The sequence below is a fragment of the Erpetoichthys calabaricus genome, chromosome 13, assembly GCF_900747795.2.
Source record: "Erpetoichthys calabaricus chromosome 13, fErpCal1.3, whole genome shotgun sequence".
NCBI classification, from domain to species: domain Eukaryota; kingdom Metazoa; phylum Chordata; class Cladistia; order Polypteriformes; family Polypteridae; genus Erpetoichthys; species Erpetoichthys calabaricus.
This window is the reverse complement of record NC_041406.2, coordinates 22,617,173-22,640,393: the sequence shown is the minus strand read 5'-3', so window position 1 is coordinate 22,640,393 and position 23,221 is coordinate 22,617,173. Positions and strand designations below refer to the sequence as shown.

General features: G+C 42.2%; 1 protein-coding gene across 2 annotated transcripts in view; it reads right to left on the bottom strand.

Annotated features, from left to right (window-relative positions):
* Positions 1-8,417: 8,417 nt before the first annotated feature.
* Positions 8,418-23,221, bottom strand: part of macf1b (microtubule actin crosslinking factor 1b) — a 224,429-nt gene continuing 209,625 nt past the window's right edge. For both annotated transcript variants that reach the window (XM_051935617.1, XM_051935616.1), the window contains exons 38-40: positions 19,449-19,627; positions 17,550-17,667; positions 8,418-11,892 (exon numbers count right to left, since the gene is read on the bottom strand). In XM_051935617.1, coding sequence (XP_051791577.1) covers positions 11,867-11,892; positions 17,550-17,667; positions 19,449-19,627 — 323 coding nt within the window. In that variant the 3' untranslated portion in view covers positions 8,418-11,866. The remainder of the gene's footprint in view (positions 11,893-17,549; positions 17,668-19,448; positions 19,628-23,221) is intronic.

The window sequence follows — 23,221 nt, the reverse complement described above, 5'->3', positions numbered from 1 at the left end:
GTTTTCAAAGCGACTCTCCTTACTGATTTACTGAAGTTTAGTTCTACATGTAATGGATGTCTGTCATCAGTTGAGATGATTTCCAGTTTCTTTAGCATTGCCCTCTGACACACACACACACTAGTCAAATCATCTACATCAGCCCCAATAACTTTAGCTGCATACTTCGTAATCTGCTGGAGCTTTTTTGGAGTTTTGGTTTGTCAGACTATTAAACCAGGCAATGATACTGAAAGTGATCACAGACTGGATCAGACTGCGATAGAAGGACAACATGAGGTCCTTGTCTACTTTAAATAGTTTGAGTTTATGGAGGAGAAATAAGCGCTGGTTGCATTTAGAGAATATTTTTTTGTATTAGTATTCCAGTTAAGATTGTTATCTAGGTAAGTTCCTAAGTATTTATATCCAGTCACTATTTCTACCTCCTCTCCCAGAACTACAATGGGTGAACATACAGATTTCTGTCTCTTAAAATCAAATATCATTTCTTTGGTCTTTTTTACATTCAGAGTGAGACAGTCCACTTGATTTAGATAGTGGCTTTCATCCTCCCCAGATATGCGTCCTATGAGCATACTTGATAATGGCGCAGTGGTCATTGTTCTGTCTCAGGTCACTTGTGTACAGAGTAAACAGTAATGGTGAGGCGACACACCCCTGAGGACGTCCTGTGTTTGAATGAATGACTATTGCAAAAAGTGTCCGGTACTTTAACTGTCTGTAAACGATTTAAAAGAAAGTCCTGAATCCATAGTGTAATAAATGGGTTTACATTCATACTGTTCAATTTCCCAATCAGTATATGAGGCTGTATGGTGTTGAACGCTAAAGAAAAATCCAGAAATAGTGCTCTGACGTAAGAACCAGGCTGATCAAGAAAGGTGTAGATTTGATGTAAGATACCAAGCAGAGCATCTTCCACACTTCTGATTGCACAATAAGCAAATTGATTGTTGTCCTGAAAAGACTTTGTCTCTGTCATTAAAATGTTTTTCACCAAATGTTCAAAGCATTTCATTGGGATAGATGTAAGTGCCACTGGTCTGTAGTCATTTAAACAGCTTGGCCTACAAACCTTAGATACAGGGGTAATGATTGATTGTTTCTACAGATTAGGTACAATACCACAGGTCAGAGACCAGTTAAAAAGCAAATGGAAAACTGAAGAGATCTGTTTAGAGCAAGACTGTAAGAGCCGACCTGATATGCCGTCTGGTCCCACTGCACTGTTTGTTTTAATCTGCTGCAAGTCTTTCTCCACTTCAATTATCCTGAACCCCATCACAGCAGAATTTCTGGTGTTTTTATAAAGCATCTCCTTTATTTCTATATTTTGGGTGCTGAAATCACTTGTTTCAAATCTGGCAAAAAAAGTTATTCAGTTTATCTGCTAAAAGCTTGTTGGTCTTTGTCGGCTAGAAAATTCACACTCTTTTTAGAGCCCAGTCCTGTAATTGTTTTAGTCCCTTCCAGACCTGCTTTGGATTGTTATCATTAAACCATCTGTTGATGTTTTCCCCATACATCTTTTTATTTTGTTTAATTAACCTGCTAATCCTTTGCTGTAAAATTCGCTTATCTTCTATCTTATTTTCTTGATGTGCATTTTGCTTTTCCAATAGTAATGCTTTAACCTTGTGGAGCATGGCCCGGACACAGACAGGCGGACACCGCTAGTTCACCCAACACACGTTTATTATATATAATATATATAAGTAAGTGCACACACAACCCCAGTACTTCCCCAGAGTCCAGGCCTTCCTTCTCTATGCCTTCCTCAGGTCCGCCTCCACTCCACTCCTCCAAGACTTCGTCTTTCTCCAGCCATCGAATGGAGGGAGGCAGCCCCTCTTATACCCACCCGAATGTGCTCCAGGTGCCTCCCAATGATCGACTGCTGGCACTCCGCGGTGTGGCAGAAGTGCTGGTTGTACATCCGGAAGCACTTTCGGGTGTGGTGGAAGTGCTGAGGGCCAGGGCTCCACAGGCATTTGGGCACCCAGTGGCAGTGACCAAGGGCCCATACAGGGTTGAGCTTCCAAGCTCTGATCCTGTGGCCCTGATACAGACCAGGGCGGCTGCCCTCTCGTGACCCAGGGGAGGTATTGTCCCTCTCTCGGTCCGTCCAGGCTCTCCAGCCATCCGCCACAACGTATTATTATAGTTCGTGGCCAATTTTTTTCGTTTCATTATGATGGGGTCATTGTTTAGCTTTGTTTGTAGAATTTCTATGACCAGATGAACTGGAATAATGGTGTACAGTGATACATGCTATCAAACGAGACTATGGCTTCATTCTCAGCGATGGATACATGTTTCAGATGCTGTAATGCCATCTCAGTGCTATTAACAGAATCTTCTGAATCATAAGTTAAATGTTTGAGCACATGAAAAAGTGCTTTAGGTAAGTTGTAATAAGAAAGGTAAGTTACACAACTATTGGTAGCCCTGTTAAAGATGAGAATAAAAGGATATACAAAATTCACCTTTTGGTGAATTACCTTATTCTCACACTGAAGAAAATGAGAGAAATCCAACCTTTAATTGAAGTAAATTTATTCTGAGGAAAAACTCACTTTGCTCAGTGTGAGATTGAGGTTCTTTATTTATTTATTGTATTTGTGAATTTCCTCTTGGGATTAATAAAGTATCTATCTATCTATCTATCTATCTATCTATCTATCTATCTATCTATCTATCTATCTATCTATCTATCTATCTATCTATCTATCTATCTATATCTATCTATCTATCTATCTATCTATCTATCTTTATAACCCTTTTTAATCATCTTGACAGTAATTGTGGAGGAAACTGCGGATTCATCTGAAACCAATAATAATTATAATTTGGTTTCCCAAACCACCCCTTTTAAGAAAACTCCAAATTAAAAAAAAAGTCTTGATTATTTAGGCAATAAAGCATTAAAATTAAAAAAAGAAAAAAGTGGCTCCAGTTTCATTTGTGACGAGGACAGGTTTTATTACCAGAGAGAAGCAGATATATGACATTTAAGATTCTTTTGAATCCACGCCTTTCTGCAAAGTGTCATTTATTAATGTGGTATGCAAATCTTACAAAAGAACTTAAGACATCCAGCTCATCAAAGTGAGAAGGTGATGTTGATCACAGCACAGCCTCAGGTGAAAGTCAGCCCACACTACAGGCTGGGTCCATCACCACGAGCTGGTATGGCAGAAATTTCCCCAAGCTAGTGTGCCAGCATTGTTTGGTAATACACAGTAATGAGATTTTTAGTTCCCAGTCATTTTGCATTTAAAATGCTTTGAATGCCTGGCCTGCAAAATTCTAAGAAATATTTGTAAGTTATGTCAGGCTGAATGAAGGCAGCAGCTTCTTCTTAACAAAATCCATCAAACTGGGCGTAGCCATCAGCAGTGTGTCTGTTTGCGGAGAGAGTGTGGACCTCGTCGAGAGGTTTACTTACCTTGGCAGTGACATTCATGTCTCTGGTGACTCTTCTTATGAAGTCAGTAGACGGATTGGGTGAGCATGGGGGTTCATGAGGTCACTGGAAAGGGGTGTGTGATGCTACCTGATATCTATGCAAAAGGACAAAGGTCCAAGTCTTTAGTCCTAGTGCTTCCTGTCTTGCCATAAGGTTATGAGACATGGATGCTATCCAGTGTCCTGAGATGAAGACTGGACTCCTTTGGTACTGTGTCTCTCCGGAAAATCCTTGCGTACCGTTGGTTTGACTTTGTGTTGCTCATGGAGTCCCGAATGAGGCACATAACCTGCATTGTGAAGGAGCGTCAGTTACGGCAGTACGGCCATATGGCGCATTTCCCAGAGGGTGATCCAGCTCGTAAGATCCTCATTGTTGGGGACCCATGTGGCTGGACCAGACCAAGGGGTCACCCACATAACAGCCAGAGGGTGGTACTGCACTGCGTGTCTGCCTGGGGGGTTGCCAACCGGGATCCCGAGTTGTTTTGTTGTGTGGTGTGTGCGGCAACACACTGTACCAGTGCATGCTCCCCAACTTGACTTGACTATTAAAAGGTCATCATAATAGATAGATAGATAGATAGATAGATAGATAGATAGATAGATAGATAGATAGATAGATAGATAGATAGATAGATAGATAGATAGATAGATAGATACTTTATTAATCCCAAGGGGAAATTCACATACTCCAGCAGCAGCATACTGATACAAAAAACAATATTAAATTAAAGAGTAATAAAAATGCAGGTAAAAACAGACAATAACATTTGAATAATGTTAACGTGGAATTGAAGAGTCGTATAGTTTGGGGAACGATCTCCTCAGTCTGTCGCTGCGGCTGCTCTTCTGTCTGGAGATGCTATAAGATGGTATGTTTCCAATTATTTCTCAAAATGTTGTGCATAACACACCTAATGTGCAAGGATGCCAATATTGTTGACCACAACCGTATGCAGTTATTCCCTGTCACCCATTACCCCATGCATTCAACCCCAGGGACCTCTAATGGCAGCCTTTTATTTTCACTCCTTTACTTCAGCTCAGTTTGCCACCAGTAGAGAACTTCACAAAGCGTCCTTTGTGCCCTTATGGACACCACGGCTAGACAAGGAATGATCTGCTTTTGACATTTCTTCCAATCCTCCATTAAGAAAAGAACAGAACAGGTTCTCTGGATACGTTTGGTTTGAGATGCAGGCCACAGGTGATCTCATAACACGATAAAACAGATGGTCACCGCTAAAATAAATTACATTTAAATTGACCAACAACCACTACCGTAGTAAACCGACTAATTGGAAAATATCACACACAGAGCAAAATAAATAAAACGGAAAGAGCCAGTGAGGTTTTTAGAAAAGCTAAGGTTTATTATACACAGACATCGTCTTTATAGTAAACATTCTCCTACATTCACACCGAGTTAGATAGAGGAGTAAAAGGCCTACATGAGGAGCCCTCCCAAGTGATCACACTGATTACACACAAGGCTACAGTAATACACAGTGTCCAACCCTTGAAATAATTAGGCATTGCATATTAGTCTGTTTGAGGAGTTCTTTTTTCCTTTTTTTAATAGATGAAGAAGTTTATTAACTCTGGTCACACTAGTATAGTGTACAGTATCTTCACTCGAGCACTGTTACAAACCTGCGTGCGCCACAGTAGTCGCAGCTACTTGTGAACGACGCCTCGGACCGCCCCCCGGGTTTGTAACCTTGCCTTTGAAGAAGCCTGAACAAGTGGGCACAGGATGCAGTAAATTCTGGCACCTTTTTGTTTGTTTTTTTTTTTTTTTTTGTTAGAAAAGCACTCATCGGTCATTCAGTCCAAAGAAGTTCATGGCAAAGCAGCTGTCGCAGGCATCGCTTGCTTCTATTGGCCAGGTTATGCATTGCTTGCAATTGTATAGAAACAACAGTTTAAATATACAAAAAACAGACAACAGTAGGCAAAACACATACAGTAAGGTGGGCTCTGGATCCTGCCAGCAGTGAAATCCACAGTTTTCTGAGCAATAGAAAGAGAAGGCTTGTCAACTGGAGCGCCAAGGCTGTTCAACATAAAAGTCAAGGAATCCCTGAAATTTTCAGCAGTTCGGTTAGTCGTTTCATCTAAAAAGTGTATTGCAAGTGAAACTGTTGTGTTTTTTTTAAATTTTTTTTTGGTTTGTAATGATTTATTTGCAAGTCATAAAAAAATGTATTTTGTTGTTCAGGTGAGCCACCTGGATCAACTTCACATCCTATCATTAAAAGTGAGCGCTCAAGACTAAAGAGGCAGAAGAGGCCCTCGAGGCGAATCCCAATCACGCCATTAAACCTGTCCTGCCGCCTGTGGAGCATGGAGGTGGAGGGCAGTGCGCCCTTCTGATTTCTTTACACGACCTGTCACTTTAAGGCTGAGGCATCCTCGCTCATCAGGTTCAACGCTGCTGTCGGTGCCCGGTTTTGCATATTTTGTGCAGTACGCGTATCGTACCGTAATGTTTTGTTGCAGGCTGTGGCTTTGCCTTTGTGTTCCACCCGTTAGCACCAGGCCTTCGCTTATGTTAGCTTAACTGATCACCATTAGGAGGCCTGAACCCAAATGACAGTAGAACTTTACGTTTGTTATTGTATTAACAGCAGAGGTGTCGGACTGAGCTCCTGGAGGGCCGCAGCGGTGCCGGGTTTTCATTCTTAACTACAAGCTAACTAGTGCTGCTTAGTGTTATGTGTCAGCTGCTCTGGATTTATGGGCATTTTATGTTTTACTGTTGTTTTTAGGATATTTGAAAACATCGACGTAGTGTCTCTTTTTAAAGGAATACTCCTTTAGCTTTGCTTAAATGTTACTTACCATATGTGCTTTATATTGATGGCCAAGAGAAACTTCAAATCTCAATATTTTCGTGCAGAGAAAATAGTTTATCATATAATGAAGCCCAATGAAAACAGCAAACAACATAGAAAACATCCGTGGAGAAAAGAAAAAACATTCTCACGTTACTTGTGTTGCATAGTCCACATGCCCGCTATCCAGCTAAAACGTGCAAAAAGTATGCATTTTTCATTACAATATTTTTAACATTTACTTCCAAGAAAAAGCAATCTGCTTTGTAAACAGCACAGTGTATTCGCAGATTCTGTGCATTTGAATTTGAAGACAGGGCTCTGGACCAATGAATGAAGGGGGAGAGGCGGGTCTTTATTTCAGGAGTTTATTCGTATGTGTGGGCGCGGGTTCTAGCCTCATTCATGGAAGTAGTTTCTTTAAAAATTTTTTAGTAAAAATACGATATGGGATGTTGTGAGCAAACGAATGAATGACTTTGCATGTGGGTTATGTGACATGAGTAGCGCAAGATTTTCTTTTTTTTCCCATGGATGTTTTGATATTGTTGTCAAGTGTCGGTCACCTACTGTGATTGCCTCCTTCCCACATGAAAGCATGAAATTAAAATTGTTCTCATCTGTCACTATAAAACACATGGATTAAGCAACAGTTAAACAAAATATCATTTCCGGGTGAAGTATCCCTTTAAACTTGGTCGCCATGCTTCGGGTTCACCCGACAGGGCTGACCTATAAGGCTAAATGAAAAATGTAAAATTACTCCTTCCTTTACTGCTATAATTAAAGTGTAGGATTTTCCCATTAATATGTGTGCCCCTGTCTGGTGTTGCAATATCTTTCTTTGTTCCTTCTGAGTTGGCAGAGCTTCTACATTACAGCAACCCCCCAAAACCCCTACTCCATTCCCCTCAAACCCCTCAACCATCATCCCCGGTATTCTCAATGTCCTGAGTCAAATGCCGTCAGTTTGACTGACAAGTGACGAAAAAAAGAAGGGCACTTCACCCTTCAACTGTCAGTGCCGTGTTGATCACTGGACAGGTCCATCTGAATGTCAGTACGAGAGTGTCCTCCATCACTTGTCACCTGTTGGATCTCCTGTTTCTAAATCAAAATGACGGGCAATCAGCTTTCTGAATTCCCAAGTTCTGCCCTTTCAAACAAGGTAATGTGTGCCTCTTTAGTGCCTGCCGATCACGAGATATATCGATAAAGTAGCCGCAGCTCCTCGTTTTTATTAGCATGGCAAAAACAGCAGCTGAGGGAGGGTAACGGTAGCAGTTTGCTTCAAAACAGTAAACGTTGGACATGTTAATTGTAGATATTTCACAACAATTTTATTTAGTTCTTCCTGACACATTCAGCGATACTTTTATGGTGTTCGGAAGATTATTCCAGCACTTACGTTAATAAGAGTAACATTCAAAGTGCATTTTTTTGGTTAAAAAGTTACAGAATTTTGCAATGGATTATATGTGTGCAATTTAACGCATTTCCAATATAAAACTTCTCTCTGTCATTAATCTTGATGGGTAAAACTTATATATGTTGCGTATGATGAAGTTATTGCCACTTAAATCAAAGTAGCTAAAAACAGCCAAAAGTTCAATGTGTTATTAAATGTTCTTTTATTCCATGTACTTTGTGGCTGAAGCCATAGGAGGCAGGGCCACTCTGAGGTCATTGCTACTGGATCCTTGCTCAGGCAGTGAAGGGCTGTGAGCAGGAGAGATCCAGGAGTGCTTCACTGGTTTTGTTTGGAGTCTGTTTTTGTAAGTGTCAGGTTTCATTTGTATTTACTGCATTTCTGACTTATTTTTGCTACTTTGTTTTTTTTTATGGATTCTGCAATTTGCACTTGTTATTTTTTTCCAATTTTGTTATAAATATTTTGATTTAAGAGTCTTCATTTGAATTTATCTCTACAACAGGTTCGTGGTTCTCCCTCTTGTAAAGCATTTTTGATACTTATTAGAATGTTTTGCTATTTTGAATTGTAAAAGTCAGTCTCTCCATGTTGGGCCTGCTTAGGCCAAAGCCTGCAGGCTACAGTTGGGGGAGTAGCTGGACTAGTGTGAGACTCTTCTGCTCTGGCCAGTGAACATCCTGACCTGCCTTTGTGGTTCATTTTGGTGGCCTCACACCCCATTTCACCATTTTTGCAACTTTCTCTTATGACCGTTCTGGTTCTGCTCCTTGTTATAAACCTTTGTTAGTTGTTTTTTCTCATATTCAGCTGCATTCACAGCTTTTAATTGCTTAGTAGTTGTCAATTAATGAGATTTGAATAACAAGGAGACCATCACCCAATCAGCTAATTGTGTACAAGCCATCATTAAATAGCAGTTTCAGAAGAAAGTGTAAGCACTAAGACATGCTGATCTACACTGATCCATAAAACAATGAGATAAACCACCCGGAAAAGGGAAATCCACACTTTCAGAAACGTCAGATGGACTGACACAAACGTAAAGTACATTGAAGACAAAGATTATGTGACAGTGTTGTAGGAGTCAGGAGTGTCTGCATCCACTTTAGTAGGTCTGTTTTTTATGTAACACTGTCTTGCTCATGACAGTTAAGGAGTGTGAAGGCGTCCAATAGAATTGATCAAAAATAAGAAGGGGTGGAGCTTACCTGGGAAACTCTCTTGTAAAAAATGAGTAGAACAATGAAAGGACGAGGGGTAAGTTAAAGGGAGTAGAGTGGAGAACATAATGACCTCCTCCTTACTCGGGACATCTTGGTGAACCCTCATCTGTGAGGAAACAATATGGGGAGTGGGCTTGGACGGAGCCTGAAGACGTCTACCGATAATCCATTAAAGTTATGTCTAACCATTTGGGGAGCACTCTGCCACTCATCTTATCATACATTTTTCTTATATCAGACGGGTTTTCTGCAGCGTCATCTATATATCTATCCAAAACAGTTTGGTGATGCCTGGATTTTCAGTGAAGTGCTATTGTTATCATCTTTGATAGTTTGTATTAGACATCAGATGTAAGTTTATTAGGGAGGCTACTGGATGGGTCTGTAAAGAGGTATTTGTACTTGTACTACATCTCTCCGTTTTCTAATGTATATATTCATATTTTCATTTATCGTCATTTTTTCTGTGTTCTGGTGTGAGATCAGTAGAGAAGTAGCATTGGTCACCCGGTTATTGTTGCAGCAGCCCTAGGGGTGGTGGTGTATAACTGTGGTGCTCGCTGTTTAGCTATTTGAACGGAGTGGTATAGTGGGAACCTCCAAGAGCTCACTTTGACACCCCAGGTGTAGTATTTGTATCTGTTTAACAATGTGGGTTTCCAAGTTCAGTCCTGCAAAACCCCTGTGGCTGTGGGTTTTTGATCTAAATAATTTTTTATTATTCACTTTTTCCAAGACATTCTGAAATTTTAATATTAAATGCTTATGTTTCGTTTGCTATTTTCTTTATAATTCACCCTTTCCAAGTTTACTCCCTTAATTGTATCCAAATGCTGACAAGTCTGAATGCTTGAGTGCTGTCTCATATTCACGTCTGCTCTTGTGTGAGAAACAGGCAAATGGCGATGATGTAATCGCATTCAAAGCTGTTCCCACCCGTGTCTGCGCTATTCATTGTTAATCATCAGCGTTTGTTTAAAAAGAAAACATCACAAGCGTTTAAAGTCACAGCAGAGGAGAAACGTCATTTCTTAGATACCCAAACAATGAGATCAAGAATGGCAAAGTGCTTGTCAAACCACAATAAAAACCTGCAGAGATGAGGGTCCCCAGAACTGAACTTGAATACCATTGATGTACAGAGATGAGAGCTAGAAGGTTATCTATTTTGGGATTTCTGCTTTAAAGGAATACTCCACCCAAAATGATATTTTGATAATGTTAACTGTCATGTTTTCATGGCGAACGGAGATAACAAACTTTCTGGTGAAGTGGGAGTCCACAGGGACCAACACTAGACACAACAAAAATCTCACCTTACTCGCGTCACATAATTCATGTGTCAAGTAATCTAGCTGCATGCAGATGATGTGCAAAATACTGTTTTTTGCTAAAATATTGTTAAATACATATAGAAAATCAAAGCAGTGCATGCGCAGGAAACATATTCACTACGGAATGAGCATCTGAATCGAAGACATGACTCTTGACCAATGAATGAGGTAAAGATGTGGGTATCTAACAATACTTTAGCAAACAATGCACATGTTTGGCCTGTTGTGGGCATACGACTGGACAACTTGACATGTGGGTTATGTGACACAAGCAACGGGAGACTTCTTCATGGATGTTTTTGAGATTGTTTACTACAGTCAGTCATTAGTCACCATCACCGTTCTCCACAAAAACATGAGATTAAAATTTATTGAGCCACATGGATTAAGTGACATATAAAATAAAATATAACTTTTGTGTGGGATATACCTTGAAAAGCTGTGCGGATGCTAGATAAGCATAAACTGAGTAACTCTGCCTCTTTACTGTCATCTTCCTCAAAGGAATGAAGATGATGATCAAAGGTAAAAATAGGTGTCGCTATCAGTATTTTAAACAGAGTAGTAAGGCTGCACAGAAGCACATCGGAAAACCAAACGGAGGCTGTTGTTGAAATTCGGTTGCATATTTTACATTCTCAGCAGCACATGACATTGTTTTTCATATTTCCCTACACAGTCAGGCACTATAAACTGCTTTCTAGTTACTGGGCAAAACAAGAACATGTATACAGTATTTACACACAAGATTTCAAATGGCACAAACTCCACGAGTGTCCTCAATGACAGCAGGCCCTTCACAGTCCGACATACCACAAGTCGTTCACATGCAGACAAGGCGAGCCCGGCAACATCCATAAAGCATCCAGCAAGCACTACAGCTACACAGTTACACAGAAGAATGCATTTCACTTTTCTAGAAATGTGCAAGTCAGAACACCAGCTAAGATCGATCAATCAATCGTTATTGTATATAGCGCCTGGCACACAGCATACCATCACAAGGCGCAGTAAAATTTTTACCCATCCATTATTTATCCCTCTATTTTCTGAACCAATTTCTTCCATACATCGCAGAGTGAATTGTTCCTGAATTTTAATGGACTGTTTCAACGATGGTCTTTAAAAATACAGAAGAGGAGTTTGTCTCTGCCTCTATTGTACCCCCACACGCCTGATGGCCCAATTCCATCCACCAAAGCCTCCAGCTCGTCTGGATCTCACGTTATTTTTTGTGACTTAGAATGGAAAGGACCAAACAGGCGGGGTATTATTGCCTCAGGAAGAAGAATATTTTAAGGTTATAGAGAGAGGAAAAAAAACCTCGGCTGAGCACGGAAAACATGCCAAGCCAGGGGGGAGAAAACTACAGTCATGACAACAAATGGACAGTCCTGCACTTCTTCAAAAAAAAACACAACACCCTTAAGATCCAGGTTCTCGTAAACCACATGCTTGGTTTTCTCATTCAGAATCTTGGCGGACATCTCCTGGGACGGGGTGTCGCGTGCCCTTTTTGTTGATGGTTGCTCACAAGGCTTCCTTGTATGTTGCAGGGGTTCACAATCATGTTGGAGCCTTTTCTGGGTCTTCTGTAAAAAGGGGGGGGGGGGAAAAAGCAGACGTTAGAACTCAAGGTAACGTGCTGACCGGAACCGGCTCTAGCATTTTTACTGTCCTAGGCAAAGCTGTAAATGGCACCCCACCATGCACTTTGCTTTGAGTTGAATGATCACAGCCGGACCTCTACATAGAAACCTGGAGACACGAAAGAGGAGCCAGGACTGGGCAGAGGGGTTGGATATTAAACAGTGGAGTGACAATTCGTGAATGCTTGATTACGTAAAGCAATGTCTGTATACAAGACTGTCTCAGAACAATATACAGTGCCATTTCAGAACACTTGTAGAAATTAGGCTGTATTAGGCAGCTTTATCATTGATTTATTTATGTGTTTATTTATTTATTGCATTTAAAGGTTCCTTAAGGAGAAAAAAAAACACTTGAATCACATGTGTTATGCTGCTTAAGAGTACCAAAGCACATAAGTCCTGAACTGTTCCAAAAATGCCCACTAGAGTGGGAAATCTCATTAAAAACCCTGGCTAGGGCCATATAGAAAATGTATACATTGTGATATGTGGCCGGCTTGGCATTCCGGCCAATACCCCCAGGCCGCCAGGTGGAGCTTTCCCTGCAGCATGGACATGCCCCGAGTTCCAGCAGGGACTCATGGACTATGTAGTTTTTATGCGCAGCCCTGCTGGATGCCTTGGGGACCACCAGGAGTCGCTGTAGGGAAACCCGGGGACTCTTATATGCCCTATGATCCGGAAGTACGTCATAATCCCAGGACAGGAGGAAACAATGTACTTCCGGGTTAAAGAAAAGGACTGTTTACCCTGACCCGGAAGGAATACGGACTTGTGGGTTGTGCCAGGAACCCCTTCCGGGTCAGGGAGTATAAAGGACTATGGGAAAGCCCAGTACGCCGAGCTGAGCTGGGAGGTAGGGTGGCAACGTGTCTGGGAGTGGTGGTATTGTGTATTGTATTGATTATTTTTATATGAGTGTTGTAGAGTATAGGGTGCTTGGTGCACATATTGGTCTAAATAAAAGTTATATTTGGACTTTTATATGGTGTCTGACGTCTGCTCAGAGGGTTCAAGGGGTCACGGAGACCTTAATCTCTCACAACATATTATTAATATGTTAATAAAATGAAGCTCTGTGGAGCACAAAAAGGCAAAACAGAGTTGCCAGGAAAGGCAATCTAAGGCGAACATAGACCCAATGTGAAATCAAAGGCGAAGTCAAAAAACAGAGCAGAAAACACAACATGCATAAGCAGAGACAGAAAAAACACTCACTGACTCCCTAGTGCATTCAGACACCTTCATCTTTATAGGGAGTCCCTGGCAGTGATGGGCCCACCTCTTGGGAAACCTCCCATAACAAAATATACATACAAACACACACAAAAACTAAGTATTGTAAATAACAATATTTAAATAAAGAAAATAATCAAAGTGGAACAAAACAGACATTAAACAAGAATTTCAATCTCCCCGGCTGAAACATAACAACAGGATCAAATTATTTAAACTATAAGAAGTCGCTGTATCTCTCTATTTAAACCACCAGTCTATGGGGTAGCTTACAATGATGGTGACAGTACAGTTAAACTCTTAATAAGGTTGCTCCAAAAATGTAAGTTACTAAAATAAATTGACTAGCTTAATATAATTTTAGTATATTGAATAGTCTTAAACATTTACCCATGATTGCTAATTACTACAGCCTTAATAATGAATGGAAATACTACAATATCACTTTCAAATTTTTAATGAGAGTCAAATAATGGAGAATGTTTTAGTGAGTTAAGTTTGAATTTCATAAATGGTGGTGAGCAAAGGAAAATGATATTTGCCATTTTACACAACTCTTAATGTAAGCCCGTTTAAAGATGATTATAACTTGAATTAAATCGGTCATTAGCAATGCATTCAAGAGCTACTGCCCTGTTGCTGTTTGGATTGTTTAATTAGTTGCCCTAAATGTGACCTATGCTGTGGCAGTCTGAGGATTATTATTATTATTATCTATATTTAAGCACCATGAAAAGCAACTCCTCAATGTCTGCTGTGGCAGAAAATGGTTTTCTTCAGTGAAGGGTGACCAATCAGGAAATGAGACATTGCAATGAGCAAGATCCAATCAGTGAAGGGCCATATAGTAAGCATGAACCAATCAAGAGTTTGATTAGAGTCCGAGTTTTCACCCCTCTGTATTGCAACACTGAGCTGGCGTTTTCAGAAGTCTACAGCTGTGGAGAGCATTTCAAAGTCTCCATTTTCGGGGCTTAAAAATGCCAGGGTAGCAGGGAGCAAAAGCAAAAATAATCGTTTTAAAATGGTTGTTTTTAAATGAAAGGGTAGTAGTGTGGATATAGCCTTAGACATGAGCTGACTGATAAGACCATCCAGACATGAATGGAACAGAGAGAGGGAACAAATTTGCTCATCAGCATAGATTGACTATTAGCTCGCCAGTCAGAACATCAGATGTGTAATATTAAGCCTTCGTCACACAACATACTGTACAGCAATTTTCAGGCGGAGCCCTCATTTACATAATTTAAGCAAGTTGTGGACGGTCGCAGCAAACATTTGTCACCACCAGTTGTGTAGTGGGGCATTCCCAGTGACTCATCCTAGCACTGTGTGTGTAGCCTCAGCAAAATCAAGGAGGTCTGAGTTGGTCTCGGGTCTTTCGGCAGGATCCCCAATGTCTTGACAGACAGTGGACAGTTTAGCTGAATGTTCAATGCATGGCCTGTGGCCCATGACCAAACAAATGGGGTCTTGTATAGGTTTTATGGTGTATTATTTTCTTTTTTTTCTCTCATTACAAAGGAAACCACACAACAATGGCAGCTACTACTACTACTACTACTACTAATGTGTGTGTATTTATGGCAAATCTGGCCCATGCATACGCAACATTTTGGACAAACTGAGAAATTACGACACCCTCAATCAAGTAGAGAAATGCGGCCAAACCAGCAGAATGATGACTACCATGCATTATAATTCATATCAGATAGCCGTTAATATAATGTGCGCTTGCGTGACAAACATATTACACCTCAAAAATGATGAATATGATGCACAGTCTTTTATTTCCTTTTTAAGGGGTCAATGCTGTGTATTTGCACTGCAGAAATTTTTTTTTTGTTTCTTCATCAGTTTATATCAACTACATGTTGTCACTTTTTTCGGAATTGGCCAACAGATCAACAAGATCTCATCCAAGCTCTATTCAATTGTGTCTGCTGTGCTGGAAGCCATTAACAGATCAGTGAGGCGGTATATCCAGATTTTGTATGATGTGGGTGCACATACATCAGACAACATAACAGATTTCTGCCAACATATAAAGGTAATCTGCAGCCGTTTCCAGTTCTCATAAAGTAGTCAGAGCAATTTACCACATTCATGATGCAGTAAGGGCAGCTGGTAAGAATAATGCTGCTTTTGTAAGCAGTTCCATTCCACTATTGCACAAGTCATCCAAGAGGTGACCCATGACAGGGGTCAGCCTGTGACCCATTTATTCTAAAGTAAAGTAGCTTTGACAGGTGTGATGGTACTGTACATGGTGGTTGGCTTGTTGCTAAGGTAACTGGTTGAACCCTCAGTTTTTCATATGGCCTGTACTATTCATTGTAAAAGCAATGATGTCATTACATGTGCCAGGTGATAGTGGCTACCCGCTCAGACAATGGTGCCTTACACCTTTCCCAAACTCACCAAAGTGCAGAGGAGAGGCGCTACATTGCCACATATGATCTTGCACTCTCAGTTGCAGAGCACAGTCAGATGCTCTCTAATGCAGGTGGCAGGGTCTCGACGTGTCAGGAGGGAGAGGCTGATCTACCAGCCAATGAAGTTCTAGAATCATGACTGCATATGTATGAGGTTGATTAGCTTGCTTCATAAATGGCTGTTTCAGCGTAGCATTCAAGAGCACACTCATGGACAAATATCTACAAGGTGATTGTGATTTAAAAACTGTAAATTGCGTAGAAATGTGCGTATGCCATGTTTTATAAATCTGATTTTTTTTTTTTTTGTCGTACTCATGTTTTTATTCTCAAATCTATGCAAAGTTTTATAAATGAGGCCCCTGGTGCCTCCATTTACCAACACTTGACTTTAGAGAGGTTTTTTTCATCATCTTTCTCAGCTCTTTCCAAGTCACCTGCCACCTTCACGTCCCTTCTGCCCCTGGGTATTCCTAGCAAGCTGTGTAGCCTTTACTAATGTTCAACATTTGTAGCCAGTGTTTGTAGTATGTCACTATGATCTGTAAAGTTTATTTCATTGTATTTGATTTTACTTATATGAGCAGAAACCAGAGAGAGACTGTCAGAGAGATGGACAAATGACAAATGGGAGGTGCAGGCTAGAGAGATGGAGAGAAAACATGTGAAGGACACACAAGCAGGCTATTTTAAAAGTGCTGATGTCTGTTTGACCAATATGGTTAAAAAACACAGTCTGTCATAAATGATGAGAACAGGTGAAGGTGTTGTCTGGGTTCAATCCAGAAATAAACAGTGCGTCCCCATATCTGACAAGAATTTTATGAATATGTGAGTGGTTATAATGACGAGGATCCAGCACAAAGTCAGAGGCGTCTCCACGCCATTAACATCCCGCCAGATGGGACATGTGGTTGTCAGCATTTCCCCACTTGAAGAACTGGCTGTGTGTCCCTTGGCTTCTCTCCGGCCTGTATATATTTATATATATATATATATATATATATATATATATATATATATATATATATATATATATATATATATATTCACGGCATTCGAAGTCTGTGTCACAATCTGATTGTATGGGTGGTTTCCTACCAGGTAACGCTTGTGGTTGGCCAGCAATCTGCTAACATCCGCCACGGTGCCCTCAGTTTGTGAGGAGCAGATCATAGAATGGTTGAAATAGTTTACTGTCAAATAAATGCAAAGAGTACGCGACACGTGTTTCGCCCTCATTCTGGGCTCATCAGGTGTACAAACTCCACCGCACTCCCTCTCGGGAATCGAACCTCGGACGTCAGCGTCAGAGGCGATGCCCCTAACGTTGCGCCACGGCGTGTGGTTCGTTTATTTGACAGCATGTAGATCGGGGTAATTACATTCACGGCATTCGAAGTCTGTGTCACAATCTGATTCTATGGGTGGTTACCTACCAGGTAACGCTTGTGGTTGGCCAGCAATCTGCTAACATCCGCCACGGTGCCCTTATATATATATATATATATATATATATATATATATATATATATATATATATATATATATATATATAATATGGAATATACAGTACATTGTGTTATTGGGAATAAAAGTTATCTTTTAAAGCAAGTTAAATACATATATGTCTTTTTTATACCAGTATAATCTTTTCTGATCATTTCCACCATGGTTACGAAAGAGATGGGTTGAAAAGGCTTACTTATGCCCTGCATGCAAGAAAGAATGCCATCCCAGGGGAGAAAGAGTGCCCCCTGCTGGATACAATTTTCACTGCTACAGTAACACATTATAATTCTTCATTTAACAGCACACTCCTAAGTCTCCATGTCCCTTTGCTATTTAAAGTAATTGACTCTTGAAATAGGACAGCCCTCTACTCGTGTTGGTGTCGACATGTATCTTATGGTCAAAACACACCTGGTGGTCCTGGAGATGCACAGTCCCTGGTGGCAGAAAACTGAAGATCCGACCCCAAAGCAGCTATTGAGCTTCTTGGCCGACAGCGATCACCGGAAAGGCTCCTTCTCAGTGCCGACTGAAACGACAAACAAAGGTATCCAGAAAATTAAATGAAAACTCACATGTCCCTCATTCTAAATGCAATTTTATTTCATTATATCTTGTTACATGTAGCCTTATTTGTGTTATGTTTACCTCCAAGAAAACAAACCAAAAACATTGAATTGTTTTCAACAAGTAAAAATGTTATAATGTGTAACAGAAATGTGTAAATACTAAAACGCTGGCATAAATACAATAGGAGCGGCACATGTAGTGTCCACTGCTATACTGATGCAGATTTAATACACGTCCTTTGTGTGATTTGTTTTGAAACAGTCACTAACACACAGCCCGGTGTCACCATTGGGACACTACAAGTGCGTTTCTTTGCACACTGCTCTTATTTTTTTTCTGCTGCTTGCGCATGGGAAGGTGGAATGTCAGTGTCTGAGCCGCCTGATCGACATGGCCGTTGTGTTACTAAAGACTAAGACAGCACAAGGCTTAGTGACTTCCACATTTCCCCTGACATGAACATTATCAACACTGCTTAGGGGGTAACACCATCTTTTTCCTGCACATCATTGTTATTATTTTGCCTTTTTAAAATGCCAGGCTGAAGCTTCACATGACCAAATTCAACAGATACATCACGGCAGTTTGTTCCTACAGTGCCATATCACTCATAAGTTTCACTTTCTGACTCATTGTCTGATAACAAAGTCACTTCACCATCTCTATCACATGATTTAAGCAGTGGTACAGTTTTAGTTTGTTCTAAAACTGCCTTTACGACTTTTATTTTGCCATTGTGTATTTCACTGGACGCTCCGCCCCAGTCATGAATATTGATGAGTTATCTTAGAGTGGTAAAACGCATAGAAATGTTCAAGATTTTTTGCAGCATGATGTTATTTCATCTACTAGATGGCAGCAGCCTTCTATCCAGAGTGCTATTTGGGCTTAAAAATATAAAGTGGATCATCACACATCACTCCGAGTCTGACTCCCAGTTAACTGTAATTGCACAGAATTTCGAGTCACATTGAGACCATCAGCTTGGTTGTGGTACAAGTCACACCATTATTTCCTTAATCTCTTTAGTCCAAAACAGAATGTACTTAATGAGACCACCCTTAATTTGAAAGGCCCTGTGAGTGTTCCATATGTTGAATGTAGCCAAGTACAGAGGGGTTCTTGAAGTAAACCCACTCCAGAGTGCACTGGACCACAGACCGGAGTGGCAGTTCACCCTTTAAGCATAACAATGACCCCATAGCATTCAACCAAGACATTGCTGGAATGGCTTCAGGACAAGTCTCTGAGTGTCCTTGAGTGGTTCAGCCAAAGCCCAGACTTAAACCCCACAGAACATGTATGGAGAGACCTGAAGATGGCCGTTTACAGATGCTTATCATCCAATCTAACAGAGCTTGAGAGGATCTGCCAGGAAGAATGGGACGAACAGCCCAAATCCAGATGTGCAAAGCTTATAGAGACTTAGCCAAGAAGACTCGAAGCTGTCATTGCTGCCAAAGGAGCTTCTAAAAAATACTAAATTAAGGGTCTGAAAACATTTTTGATGTGCTAATCTTTCTGAAAACATGTTTTCACTTTGTCATTATGGATTATTGAATGCACAAAGAAGAAGTGTATCTATTTAAAATTAAACCTACAGCACAATAAAGTGTGCAGAAAGTGAAGGGGTCTGAAGACTTTCGGAATCCACTGCATGTCATGACCATCAGCTTGGTAGTGGTACAAGTTGGCGGCCACAGTTTGTCTTAGTTGTAACTGTAACAAAAGTTGTGTTACCTTTCTGGTGAGGGGGCTGCTTGGGGCGGACGCGCTGCTGTATAAACTCAGGCTGGAATTGGAGCGGCTTGGAGGCATCACCTTAGCAGACTGGCTGCCGCCACACTTGAGAGGAGAAGCTCCAAAGGAGTCTGGTGACAGGTACTTCTCTTTAATTTTCAGGTTGGTTCTGCCTTTAACTGTTGAAAAATAAAATATCATGTTGTGAACATCCATCCAACAACGTTCTAAAAATGCTCATCCAGTGCTGAATGAATCATTATTATTAATAACTATCATTTATCTCCATAAAACAGCAAGTCAAATTCCAGTTAGCAGTTTACTAGGATTCAATAAGGACTTCATCCCTAGGGGACACTTAGAGGATAAGTCAGTCGCCTTTCTACCAGCAACAAGTCACACAAGTGGCTAACTTACCCTGTTGCCAGAGGCAAATATTCTAAACTTAAAGAAAATAAACTGCGATCGGTGACCTGATGATAGAAAAAGGTGACAAAGGGCAGGGCCTGCAAAGCTCTGGGGCAGGGATGGGCAGTGGTAGACCAGGTGGGACTCAGTGGCAGCAGGCTTTTGTTAATTAATATCAGTCTTAAAAATGGCTGGTAGAAGATAACTCAGATCAAAATGCGATCGATAGAGGGCCATTCTTGTGACGTGTATGGAGTACAGTGGAATTCTTAATTGGATTTTTTAATCAAAAGACCACACAGGTGCCATGATTAGCGATGGTAGCCATCTTAACACTATGAAGTTACCTCAACTGATATAAATGATCTCCTGAACAATACAGGCTAGTATGTGCTACACCCACAGAGGTACTGGGAAAGACTAGATAGATAGATAGATAGATAGATAGATAGATAGATAGATAGATAGATAGATAGATAGATAGATAGATAGATAGATAGATAGATAGATAGATAGATAGATAGATAGATAGATAGATAGATAGATACTTTATTAATCCCAAGGGGAAATTCACATACTCCAGCAGCTGCATACTGATACAAAAAACAGTATTAAATTAAAGAGTAATAATAATGAAGGTAAAAACTGACAATAACTTTGAATAATGTTAACGTTTACCCCCCTGGGTGGAATTGAAGAGTCGCATAGTTTGGGGGAGGAACGATCTCCTCAGTCTGTCAGTGGAGCAGGACGGTGACAGTAGTCTGTCGCTGAAGCTGCTCTTCTGTCTGGAGATGATCCTGTTTAGTGGATACATTGGATTCTCCATGATTGACAGGAGCCTGCTCAGTGCCCGTCACTCTGCCACAGATGTCAAACTGTTCAGCTCCGTACCTACAATAGAGCCTCCCTTCCTCACCAGTTTGTCCAGGCGTGAGGCATCCTTCTTCTTAATGCTGCCTCCCCAGCACACCACCGCGTAGAAGAGGGCACTCGCCACAACCGTCTGATAGAACATCTGCAGAATCTTATTGCAGATGTTGAAGGACGCCAGTCTTCTAAAGAAGTATAGTCGGCTCTGTCCTCTTTTGCACAGAGCATCAGTATTAGCAGTCCAGTCCAGTTTATCATCCAGCTGCACTCCCAGGTATTTATAGGTCTGTACCCTTTGCACACAGTCACCTCTGATAATCACGGGGTCCATGAGGGGTCTAGGCCTCCTAAAACTACCAGTGTATTATATTTTTAATTAATTTGGAACACTTTGTAGAGATCTGTTTTCACTTTGACATTAAAGAGCCTTTTCTGTTGATTAACATTAAAAAAAAAACAAATGAAACCCACTGGGATTCAATGTTGTATAACGACAAAATGTAAGAACTTCCAAAGGGGGTGAATACTTTTTAACAGGCACTGTGAATCCCCTTTTCATTTGCTGCTTTGGTCTCCTTTGTCTTGTTTGGGTCCCCTCCTTGAACCGCCACCTTATCGTGGTGGAGGGGTTTGCGTGTCCCAATGATCCTAGGACCTCTGCTGTCCGGGGCTTTATGCCCCTGGTAGGGCCACCCAAGGCAAACTGGTCCTAGGTGAGGGATGAGACAAAAGTGCGGTTCAGCAGACCTTCTATGATGAATAAAAAATTTGGACAGCGTTTTCCCTCGCCCAGACGCGGGTCACCGGGGCCCCCCTCTGCAGCCAGGCCTGATGGTGAGCGCCTGGTGGCCGGGCTTGCACCCATGGGGCTCGGCCGGGCACAGCCCAAAGAGGCAACGTGGGTCCCCTTTCCCATCGGCTCAACACCTATGAGAGGGGCCAAGGAGGTCGGGTGCAATGTGAGTTGGGTGGTGGCTGAAGGCAGGGACCTTGGCGGTCCGATCCTCGGCTACAGAAGCTGGCTCTTGGGACGTGGAATGTCACCTCTCTGAAGGGGAAGGAGCCTGAGCTTGAGCGCGAGGTCGAGAGGTTCCGGCTAGATATAGTTGGGCTCACCTCGATGCACAGCTTGGACTCTGGAACCAATCTCCTTGAGAGGGGCTGGACTCTCTACCACTCTGGAGTTGCCCCCGGTGAGAGGCACCGAGCGGGTGTGGGCATACTTATTGTCCCCCAACTTGGAACCTGTACATTGGGGTTTACCCCGGTGGACGAGAGGGTAGCCTCCCTCCGCCTTTGGGTGGGGGGACGGGTCCTAACTATTGTTTGTGCGTATGCACCGAACAGCAGTTCGGAGTACCCACCTTTTTTGGAGTTCCTGGAGGGGGTGCTAGACGGCATACTTTCTGGGGACTCCCTCGTACTGCTGGGAGACGTCAATGCTCACGTGGGCAATGACAGTGAGACCTGGAAGGGCGTGATTGGGAGGAATGGCCCCCCCGATCTGAACCCGAGCGGTGTTTTGTTATTGGACTTCTGTGCTCGTCACGGATTGTCCATAACGAACACCATGTTCAAGCATAGGGGTGTTCATATGTGCACTTGGCATCAGGACACCCTAGGCCTCAGTTCAATGATCGACTTTGTGGTCGTGTTGTCGGACTTGCGGCCACATGTCTTGGACACTCGGGTGAAGAGAGGGGCGGAGCTGTCAACTGATCACCACCTGGTGGTGAGTTGGCTTCGATGGTGGGGGAGGATGCCGGTCAGGTGTGGTAGGCCCAAATGTGTTGTGAGGGTCTGTTGGGAACGTCTGGCAGAGCCCCCTGTCAGAAGTAGCTTCAACTGCCACCTCCGGCAGAACTTCAACCACATCCCGAGGGAGGTGGGGGACATTGAGTCCGAATGGGCCATGTTCCGTGCCTCTATTGTTGAGGCAGCTGACAGCTGGCAGCTGTGGCCGTAAGGTGGTCGATGCCTGTCGTGGCGGCAATCCCCGAACCCGTTGGTGGACACCGGCGGTGAAGGATGCCGTCAAGCTGAAGAAGGAGTCCTACAGGACCCTTTTGTCCTGTGGGACCCTGGAGGCAGCTGATAGGTACTGGCAGGCCAAGCGGAATGCGGCTTTGGTGGTTGCTGAGGCAAAAACTCGGGCATGGGAGGAGTGGTGGTCCCCTTCTTTAAGAAGGGGGACCGGAGGGTGTGTTCCAACTACAGAGGAATCACACTCCTCAGCCTCCCTGGAAAAGTCTATTCGGGGGTTCTGGAGAGGAGGGTCCGTCGGATAGTCGAACCTCGGATTCAGGAGGAACAGTGTGGTTTTCGTCCTGGTTGCGGAACAGTGGACCAGCTCTACACCCTTAGCAGAGTCCTGGAGGGTGCATGGGAGTTTGCCCAACCAGTCTACATGTGTTTTGTGGACTTGGAAAAGGCGTTCGACCGTGTCCCTCGGGGAATCCTGTTGGGGGTGCTCCGGGAGTATGGGGTACCGG